General features: G+C 42.5%; 2 protein-coding genes across 2 annotated transcripts in view; one reads left to right on the plus strand and one right to left on the minus strand.

Moving 5' to 3' along the window:
* The window catches only part of cnga2a (cyclic nucleotide gated channel subunit alpha 2a), a 39995-nt gene extending 34813 nt beyond the window's left edge, over positions 1-5182 (plus strand). Inside the window, exons 6-7 of the mRNA XM_089134689.1 lie at positions 322-428; positions 560-5182. Coding sequence (XP_088990815.1) covers positions 322-428; positions 560-1980 — 1528 coding nt within the window. The 3' untranslated portion in view covers positions 1981-5182. The remainder of the gene's footprint in view (positions 1-321; positions 429-559) is intronic.
* Positions 5183-7829: 2647 nt separating this feature from the next.
* LOC120464415 (E3 ubiquitin-protein ligase TRIM35) lies at positions 7830-11183 on the minus strand. Its single transcript, XM_089134686.1, has 5 exons — positions 11022-11183; positions 10679-10909; positions 10539-10561; positions 10339-10457; positions 7830-10040 (listed from the first exon to the last, which is right to left on the minus strand). The coding sequence occupies exons 1-5, from the start codon at positions 11058-11060 to the stop codon at positions 9496-9498; spliced, it is 957 nt and encodes a 318-aa protein (XP_088990812.1). The 5' UTR covers positions 11061-11183; the 3' UTR covers positions 7830-9495.

Below are 11183 nucleotides of genomic sequence, written 5' to 3' on the forward strand. Positions count from 1 at the left end.
TAGCATGTCCTAAAATGAATCCAATGATTCCAATGAAAAACTTGACAGCAAATTATACAGTAAATTAATCTGTATACTGTAAGTGGAAACCTACCAATTTTGCATGCTGAACACTGCATGGTTATGGCCTATGGGGAAATTATTTGTAGCAGCTGTTCTTCCATTAAATCCAAGTGGTATAATTAGACCTCATGAGCAAGAGTGTGTGATCTAGGCTCCCATTTTGATGATGATTCATGTAAATACGTGTTGTTGTGCCTTATGTAAAAGGATTAGTCCTGACAAGCTGATGGTGTTTCATTATTCATATCCCAAACACAGAGCCTGCTTTGATGAGCTTCAAACCAGGAACTTCATTCTGTGGCTGGTTTTGGATTATCTCTCTGATGTCATATATATACTGGACACCTGTGCCAGAATGAGAACAGGTCAGAATCGTTTAGCCTCTACAATGTTTTGTTGTGACACTTTGCACTATTGATTAGATAGGTGCTTTGGTGCCAAAATTAAGTGTATATAAGCAATCATTAAGAATTTGCAATGTATATCTTCACTATAGGTTTCCTTGAGCAGGGTCTTCTGGTAAAGGACCTTACCAAGTTAAGAGAAAGCTACTTTCATACCTTGCAGTTCAAGCTAGACCTGCTATCCATACTGCCCACGGATCTAGCCTACATCATCATTGGCATTCATGTACCAGAGCTGCGTTTCAATCGACTGATGCGCTTCTCACGCCTCTTCGAGTTCTTCGACCGCACAGAGACCCGCACAAATTACCCCAACATTTTCCGCATTTGTATCTTGGTGCTCTATATTCTAGTCATCATTCACTGGAATGCCTGCATCTACTTTGCCATTTCCAAGTCTCTGGGCTTTGGATCCGACCAGTGGGTCTACCCAAACATTTCTGACCCTGAGTTTGGGACTCTCACGCGAGGATATGTCTACTGCCTCTACTGGTCAACCCTCACTTTGACGACCATTGGGGAAATGCCAGCTCCGGTGCGGGATGAGGAGTATCTTTTTGTCGTTTTTGATTTCCTTGTTGGCGTTCTCATTTTCGCCACCATTGTTGGTAATGTAGGAGCCATGATATCAAACATGAATGCCACACGGACCGAGTTCCAAGCTCACATTGACGCCATCAAACACTACATGCAGTTCAGAAAGGTCAGCAAAGAGCTAGAAGCCAGAGTAATCAAGTGGTTCGACTACTTGTGGACCAACAAGAAAGCAATTGATGAGCAGGATGTCCTAAAGAATCTGCCAAACAAACTGCGGGCTGAGATTGCTATCAATGTGCACTTAGAAACATTGAAGAAGGTCCGTATCTTCCAGGACTGTGAGGCAGGGCTTTTAGTGGAACTGGTGCTCAAGCTGCGGCCGCAGGTCTTCAGCCCTGGAGACTACATCTGCCGAAAGGGAGACATAGGAAAAGAGATGTACATCATTAAAGAGGGTCGCCTTGCTGTTGTGGCTGATGATGGGGTGACCCAGTATGCACACTTGACGGGCGGCAGCTGCTTTGGCGAGATTAGCATCCTCAACATCAAAGGGAGCAAAATGGGCAACCGTCGTACAGCTAACATCCGTAGCATTGGCTACTCTGACCTCTTTTGTTTGTCAAAGGATGACCTGATGGAGGCTGTAATGGAGTATCCGGATGCTAAGAAAGTTCTGGAAGAGAGGGGAAGACAGATTCTCCTGAAAGAGGGTCTGCTGGAGGAGTTGGATGCCGGTGGAATGGGAGAAGAGCGGGTTGAGGAGAAAGTGGAGAGGTTGGAAGCTTCTCTTGAAATACTACAGACTCGGTTTGCTCGGTTACTGGCTGAATACACAGCTACTCAACAGCGGCTGAAGCAGAGACTTACAGCAGTGGAGTGTAGGACACATCACTCTGGAAGTGGATTCCTCTCGGATGGCAATGAAAGCACTATTGATGGCGATGGTACACACAGTGAGGTCAACATCCAACTTTGAGCACTTACTTTTAAAAGAGAACCTTGTACTAGTCTTAATGACCACTCAATAGCAATAATAAATGGACGCTTTATAACAATTATAGCTGTCAAAACAAGTCACATGTGGAATTTATAAACAAGATTTTTGACAAATACAATTACATTTGTGTATACTCACATGAAACGAGGACTATTAGTCTTCTAGAAAAAACTACTTCTTAAAAAAAAGTTTTATCTTACATGCAGTGGGACTCCCACTGCCGTACAATTTACTGAGTTACAAATAATTCTGATATGGGATGGACTGTTAAAACATATTTCTTAATATAGATTTATTTTGAGTAACATTTCTTTCACAGTCGTGCCAGTGTTTAGCTGCATTACTCACTTTGTAGTTTCCCTAATGTTAAAGATTTATGGTAATAACATGGGAATATTTGTGAATATCATTTTGTAATCCGATTTTGATAAGTCAAAAGAATGCACATATCCTATCCTCGCAAGCTGCATGCAAAAACAAACAGTCACCGATTCACAAGTGAATAATCTGATCAGCATATTTTAATAATTCACTTTCACATGTTACTGGCTTGAATCAGTTTGACTAATCTTTCAGTAAAACAATTCAATATTGTGTTTTGGGGGAGAAATGTCATGCTGTAGTTTTTGTTGGGGCCATTCAGTTGTAATAGGCATTTTATTGATAATTAAATAGAAAGTGTGTTCAAATTGTGATTAATTGCAGGCTAAGTTAAGTTAAGCATATTTGATTGTGCTTAAATTAAACTTTTGCAAGTATACTATAGGCCAGTGGTTGCTAACTTTTTAAAGAATGGCACCCATATGTAGTGTTTTTTTTTCATGGCACCCCAATCCTATTAAACTAAATGTACATGTGTACATAAATATACATTTAAATCCAGATGAGCAAATTAAAGAGTAACTAAACACTTAACCAACTTTTTTTTAAGTTAGTTAATGATCTGTAAGAATGGATCTTTATTAATACCAGTCATTGATTCGAGTAACTTTTTTGACATTTGTTTATAAAGTGTTCTATTTCTACAATATATGGTGTAAAAGCGTCTTAGTGCTGCCCTCTTCAGGTTGAACGGTGGCTACTGCAGTTGAATTTTCCTATTGGATTTTAGCGGTTCTTCGTGACCTACGCAGCTTTCAGATCACCACGCGAGCTACGCCCTTGGCAAAATAAAACCCATCTTGTGTCGTCAAAACCACTGTAGCGAGTCAGGAGTTGGAATTGCGAGTATTGAAAACGATCAGGATAGTGTGTTTTAGCATCTATTTCGTCCCCTCTATCTCCGCTGGGGTCTGCCCACTTTTTCAGCATTTTCAAATATTGCCAGTGGGTGGAGTCAGGCTCTGACCAGGGGTTTAGTTACCCTTTAAGCATAAACAGCAGCATCAATTTATTCTGAAAGCATCACAACAGACATAATATTTTACAACTGGATGACACATGTCAACTGGATCAGACTGATTTAAACTAATTACTGTATGTGGGAATTATTGGAACAAAACAACTCTTTAAATAAAAAAAAAAACTCCAATTAGGTTCAAACCTTTGTTCAAACCTGACCTTATCATTTAAAAATTGAAAATAAAATATCTGTGCAAGAAAGATATCTCGGGTCTCATATGTATTTGAATGGGATAAATGTGCATGCTTTTGCGAGCAAAGCCTCTTGATACGGGGGTAGATTGAGGATTGTGCAACTCGCAGATCGCGCTCCACTCCGTCTTGCCTTTTATGCCCTCTTATGAGAGCAAAAGCACGTCTGCATGATATTTGTCTTGCCTTTCTCATAAGGGCTTGACCGCTCAGCGCACCACATGCGATCGAGGTTGATTGTCTTGCATGCCTGGGAGCTTTCGGATGGAATTACTGGTCCTTCTCATGATGGACCAAACATTTCATTCGGGGCTCCAAGGGAAAATCAGATGTCGATCACTGCATTGGAGGTAGGGCTGTTACACTCTGCAAATAAAGATGATGCTGAGTTCTCATGCTGGCTAATGGTATGTGTGCTCATACTGAATCAGATTCAGACCTGACAGCCACACTTTCCCGGGCTACTCTGGGAGTGCAGTGCAACGCCTAATCACCTTGCCCCGCCCCTGTGCCTGCCCGGATGTGTGTGAAACACTTTGGCAGTATGGAAGCATATTGTCGCCAATATGACAAGCCAAGCGGTCAAAACGTTTTTCCTTTCTCACTACCCTTGTTACCCGGGGTGTCTTTGCTAATGGCAGACCGCTTCTTCCCTACAAGTCTGGGCCAAAACAAGCAATGCATGAGGGTATTTCTGAGTTGGAGTTGAGCTGCGCATAGTGACTGATTGTGGTTTAAGTCACAGCACCCCAGGGCTAAACCTGGCAGAGGTGTGAGACATCGCCAAAGCTCACTTTCTCAATGCTTCCATCTCACGAGGTTGCCTTTTTCGGCGACACTGTTGGAGACTGTAGCCAGTGGTCCTCCACAGTTCAGAAGCAGGCTGAGGAGTCAAGAGCTTGTTCCGGTGTGCTACCAGAGCCACTCCGTCAGACAGCCATCTCTACTGTGGCATTGAGCTTTCGCAGGAAGACTGTGCCACCTGTCTCAGCAGCCCTGCACAAGCTCCCGTTCAAGATGCTCATGCAGAAACGCATTTTCCAATGCATACGTCCCCAAGATTGGTTTTCAGTAATGTACTTAAAGGATACATTCTTTCATGTCTCGATTCTTCCTCGACACAGACCGTTCCTCCGGTTTAAGGGATGGGCATATCAGTACAAAGTTCTACCCTTCGGCTGTCCCTGTCGCCCCTCGTCTTTAAAAGAAGGTCGCGAAGGAAGCCATTGTTCCACTCTGAGAACGTGGCGTTCGTATTCTCAACTATCTCGAAAACTAGCTGATTCTGGCTTAGTCTCGGGATCAGTTGTGCTAACATCGGGACATGGTGCTCTGTCAACTCAGCTTGATGGGGCTTCGGGTCAACTGGGACAAGAGCAAACTCTCCCCTTTGCAGAGGATCTCTTATCTCGGTATGGAGTTGGACTCGGTCAACCAGACAGCGTGACTCGCAGAGGAGTGCGTCCGGTCAGTGTTAAACTGCGTACAATCAAGAGCAGGACAGCTGTTTCAGAGGCTCCTGGGGCATATAGCACCCACAGCCACTGTAACGCCGCTCAGATTGCTTCATGTAAGACCGCTTCAGCACTGGTTTGGGCGTGTGTCACGTACCCCGCACTGCCTCCAACCTTCAGCCCGAGGTCGGACCCTTCATTTCTGCGGGTAGGTGTTCCCCTAGAACAAGTGTCCATGCATAAATTGGTCTTCACGGATGCCTCTGCCATCAGGGGGCCACAACGGGCATGCAGATTCAGGTCTGTGGACGGGGCCTCAACTGCATTGGCACATCACTTGCCTCGAGTTGCTCACAGTATGCCTTGTGCTGGGCCGCCTCAAAGGGGCTCTACATGGCAAGCACATTCTGGTCTGTACGGAAAGCACTGCGACCATTGCATACATCAACCACAAGGTGGTGTCTACGCTCCCGCCGCATGTCGCAACTCGCCTGCCATCTCCTATGTAGTCAGAAGCATCTGAGGTCACTTCATGCCAAACACATCCCTGGCATGCTCAACCATGCAGCCGACGAGCTCTCATGACAGCCTACGCTTCCGGGAGAGTGTCCTCAGGTGGTCAAGCTGATATGGGACTTCTTCGGAGCCGCTCAGATACTCGATTGCCTCTCCAGACTCGACCCATTGCCAGTTGTTTTATTCCCTGACCGAGGGGACCCTCGGCACGGATGCACTGGCGCACAGCTTGCCCCGGGGCCTACGCAGGGGCGAAAATTTCATCAAAATGTTGGGGGGGACAATAAACATAACAATTCTCAAGAGCAAATTTTGAAGGGGACACCAATAATACAGGCAAAACAATAGAGAGGAAAGCCTTACTACTATTATTAGTGTAGCATGGAGATCATTTCATTATACTTCTTAAAATTTATTTCTGGTTTAAGCCAGCGGCGAATCTGTTTACATACTCTCCTCACGCAGCGCAGCGATTTCATTTCATTCATTGACTCATTCTTTAACTATATTAAATTATATAAACCAACTAAATCACAGTGAAAGCGTTACAATCTAAATGCACAGCGCACTCGGACTTTCTCACCAGTGTATGGCCAGCAATATTGTAATGTTTAATGACATGAAGATAATGTCTGTTCTAAGTTATTATTGTACTGTACAATTAAAAACAATCGTTCCTGAGTCTGCAGTCTGAAAACTTTACTTCAGAGCATCTGTTTACTGAATGAATTGAGAATCTCACCTGAAAAATCCAATAACACCAGCAATTGTCATTCAAGCAGCTGATTTCTGTAAATAAATGCAAAACTAAATGCATATTGCAGCATAGGGCGAAGTCAGGATCCGTCAGCACCGATTTGAGACAAAAATAATTTAAATTGTATATAAAACTATGTAAATGGCGCTCTGCGGCGCAGCAGGGTTTTGAACACGGTCCTGAGCCATTGCTGGGCGCCGCGGACAGACGCCGAACGGCGGCGCCGGTGTGTGTACACTCATAGAGAATAATGTGTTCGAATTGTGGCGCTGCGCGACGCGACGCGACGCTTCTCATCCGGTGTGCGACCCCTTTACTGGAGTTCCACAACTACTCAAAAACTATGTTTTTCTCTCCCGCCACCGGAATATGTGTGTCTGAGGTAAAAGGGACGGAGGCGTCTGAGGTAAAAGGGACGGAGGCGGTGGACCAATGCACTGTGAGGCAAGGGAGGGGGGTCTCAAAATGTTTAACGCTTTTTTCGATATTGCCCCGTTTGCATTTGTGTTATTTTATTTCTTAATTATTTTAAGAACATAGCATTACATTATTTACAATACACATATTTTAATGGTTTTTTTTGGGGGGGGGACAACCCTCAGATAGGGGGGGTCCTGACCCCCCCGACCCCCCCGTGATTTCCGCCTATGGGCCTACGCAAGTATGTGTAGCAAATTATCGCTATGAAATATGAATAACCAATCATAACTCGTTATAATTGATTATGAATATTTGGATAAATTAATAGGATTAACTTGATGTACCAATTAATAATAATAATAATTCATTACATTTATATAGCGCTTTTCTAGACACTCAAAGCGCTTCACATAGAGGAGGGGGGGGGGTCTCCTCAACCACCACCAATGTGCAGCATCCACCTGGATGATGCGACGGCAGCCATATTGCGCCAGAACACTCACCACACACCAGCTTACTGGTGGAGAGGAGACAGTGATGAAGCCAATTGGTATACATGGGGATGATTAGGAGGCCATGATGGACAGAGGCCACTGGGCAAATTTGGCCAGGATGCCGGGGTTACACCCCTACTCTTTCGAAAGACATCCTGGGATTTTTAATGACCACAGAGAGTCAGGGCCTCAGTTTAACGTCTCATCCGAAGGACGGTGCTCTTTTGACAGCATAGTGTCCCCATCACTATACTGGGGCATTAGGACCCACACAGACCACAGGGTGAGCACCCCCTGCTGGCCTCACGAACACCTCTTCCAGCAGCAACCTGGCTTTCTCAGAAGGTCTCCCATCCAGGTACTAACCAGGCTCAGCACTGCTTAGCTTTAGTACACTTAGAAAGTATTTAAAATTACTTACAATTACTCAGTTTATCCTGTGAACCCTCAATATTGGTTATCAATTGATTTTAGAAATGTACTTTTCCGGGGTATGGGAAATGTCTTTCTTACCAAGTACTACTAAGAGCAAGTAGTCAAAGTTGATATGATTTATGACTACAGATATGAGCTTGAGACATGGACAACTTTAGGTGTGATATGAACAAGACTTTATTAACTAGACTAAAAATTTAACATACACATACATAAATGCATCCAGTTTACCAAGGGAAAGAAAGCTAAAGCAGAATAAAGGAAAGCAAGAAGTTAGAGCATTGTTTGAAATTCAGCAGATAAACAGCCTTGAGAAAACCACCAGTTTAGTTCTAACATTCCCTTCTTTAAGAGGGGTAAGGATTCTCAATGTATCAAATAATGAGACTCAGTTTGATACTTGCATATCTCGCCCATTTGAAATAAAGGACAACTTCGGCGTAAAATGAACCTTTGGTCTAATAACACATTCGTACCTAGTCAACCGTTCTCTGAGATTTGTTTTCATGATAATCAAATGTAAAGAATTTTATCTCTAAAAACTCTTTAGGGCATAGAGTAATGAAAAATATACATCGCTAGTTAATACCACTAACAAGGCTCAAAATAGCCCCACACTAACACAATAACATAATGAGGGTCCACACATGCAAAACGAAGCATTGGGAATTTTGTCAGTGTACAGACCGTTTAATAAGAAGATACTTTATAAAGACAGTCCACTTTGTGTATACAGACAGGAGCCATCTTTGGAAAACAGTGTCAACGAGTCAAACCATGTGCCAAGTGAGCTGAACTGTATGAAAGGCGTTTGTGGTTGGACTGGTCGAGACTGTTTTTCATGAAAGAAAAAGATGAAGGTCTAGGATTGAAAAGAATCCAAGACATTTGAAATGATCTTTGTGTTCCACCCCTTCTTTTAACCACAAAGACCATTTGGTGGATTAAAGACAGATGAGCTGATAGTGATCAAGGCCTGTAGGCCAAGATTTGTGGACTTTGGGGGTCAATGAATTGTCACACCTTTCGAACACTGGGGAAAGTGTAATTATCTGATTGGTCAGTTTGAATGTCTCACATTTGGGTTTTAGTCACATGGTCAGGGAAAGGATAAAAGAAGACTGTAACTGTTGCTCTGTCTCTTTTAATGCTCTGCTCTTTCGATGGTCTGGCTCTCTCCCTTTCTTGGGGTTCTCTTCCTTTGCCTTCTCTTTTCTTTCTTTCTCTCTTTCTCTTTCTCTCTCTCTCTGGTAATATTTTACATGCTGGGTAAGATTATTGGTATAAGTTATCATCTCATACATCTATTTTGTAACTATTTTAAGTGTAACCATAACCATATTTTGTCATTAAACCTTTTCAATTACAACTAAGATGCTATCTAGTTTTGATTTGGTATTGACTTTGAAGTGGTGCACATTGCAAAACAATTCTGTCACTCTCTATAGCAAAACTCTCCCACTTATTAAGCTATTGTAACTGCGCTTATTTCCGTCGTTGGTATAAGTGGCAGTGGGTGGAATAGACAAGAAATGTGCATTTTTCTACCATCTTGCTAATAACGTTTCTTTAGTCATTCGATTCGGCAGTCTTGCAGCCTGAACCCCTGCAGGAAATCCACCCTTACAAAGGTGAAATAAGAAAATTCCAATAAAAATACACACTTGTGCCAAAATGGAGTTTGGCATTAACACAGGAAAAATTATTTACAAAAAAGCTCTAAATTTTACATTTATGTGTGATTGATGAACGAGACCCTTTTATAACAGTGTTATTATTGAGGCATAATTTGTCAAACTGAATTAATCTAGAAGCAGAATCAGATTTAACTGTGATTTTCTGCTGTAATAAACAGTTTAACTGGTAAGATCCTCAGAGGGGAAGTTGTGCAGCGATTATATAGGTATGGAAAGACTGTGTCATTGAAGGTGTGTGTGAATGTGCGTAAATGTGTGTTAGTGACAAGATCAGAGAATGACACTTTTCCTCTGTCATAGTCCAGCTGAACTCTCACACGCTGGAGCTTCTGTTTAACAGTGAAGACAAAGTAGGGTTTCTCTGGGGATTGTGAAGTGTATTCGCTGTTCATGAACCGCACACGCCAGACATTAGACTTAAAGAAATCCCCTCCCTTCCTTTGGTTTGATGCTGTGGTTATTCCAAGACTCCAGTGTGTATTGTCTCCAACCTCCACATCCCAGGAGTGTGTTCCTGAGTTAAAGCCCTCAGATCCCAGGACACATGGATACTCATCAATCCTCTCTGGATTATCAGGAAGTGTTTTACGTACACGACTGTTCGACACACTGGTCAGATCAGCAGAGAGTGTGAGCCAAGGATTTGCTGTGTTTGGATCCAGAGTCACCGGAGCTGCAAAGAGAATAACATCAGATTACAGGATGAGATATGATGGATTAGAAATGTAAATAAAGCCTTTGTTAAAAGAGATCATAAATCATAACAATGGTCTCTCAGTCAGAATGGATTAAGGCTTCAGGTTTAATATCAGTATTCAATAAACACTATTGTATCCTAATACATAAACATAGATCATGAGGAATAGACTTTCATTATGAATTATTAAATATATATTTCTATCAAATGTTGATGTTGTGTGTGTTTATATCTGAACTATCTTCTGCTCTGTGTCAAATCTGCCGAGACTCACTGTGTTGGACAGTTTCCAGCATCTTCTTCCCGACTCTGAACGGCAGGTTACCCAGATAACGCGACACATGAATCAAAGCTCCAGAACTCATCCGTGGATCCGGCTGTGAGATCTGGACTCTGAGGAACATTCAGGAGTCAGAACTGCAGTGAATTTGAGTTCAGATCCACTGAGAGAAGAGATACGAGCAGCTCACTTACCTTTCCATCCAGACTTTATAGTTCTGGAAAATATAGAGTTTGAAAACATTTTAATATCTTATCAAACACTCTCACTGTCAATGAGTCTCTCTATACAAGTTGTTTTATACACAGAGAATGAAGCCAGATTGATTTGTCACCTTTAGAAACGAGACGTCATTGTCTTTCATCATCTCCTCCATGTCTCTGAGTGTGTGTGAAAGAGCTGAGATGTGTGTGTTCATCTCCTCCAGCTTCTCCTTCATCCTCTGCTTCTTCTGCTCCTCTTCCTCCCTCAGTGCAGTGATTGTAGCTTCTTCTTCGTCTCTGAGAAACTGATGAAGCTTCTCAAACTCTTCTTTAATCTGACGCTCTGTGTGCTCAGCTTGAGACTGAAATCACATCACATTCACTTCAGTCATCTCAGTATGAACACACACTCCACTAATGTCAGTAATAAACTCTGTGTGTGAATGTTGAGTGTTTAACTCTTTAAATCCTCACCTTGATGTGTTTAATTGTTTCATCACACTTGTTCTTCATTTCTTCTCCATGTTTGAGCTTGTTTTGTAAGGACGTCAGCGCTGTATTAAATTCCTCCTGCAGGTTAAGATGAAAATCAGTATTCAGCTATAAGAGATTTAAACATTGTTTGGATGTTTTTAT

Source organism: Pimephales promelas, chromosome 9 (genome assembly GCF_988280905.1).
Source record: "Pimephales promelas chromosome 9, fPimPro1.hap1.1, whole genome shotgun sequence".
Classification (NCBI taxonomy): Eukaryota; Metazoa; Chordata; class Actinopteri; order Cypriniformes; family Leuciscidae; genus Pimephales; species Pimephales promelas.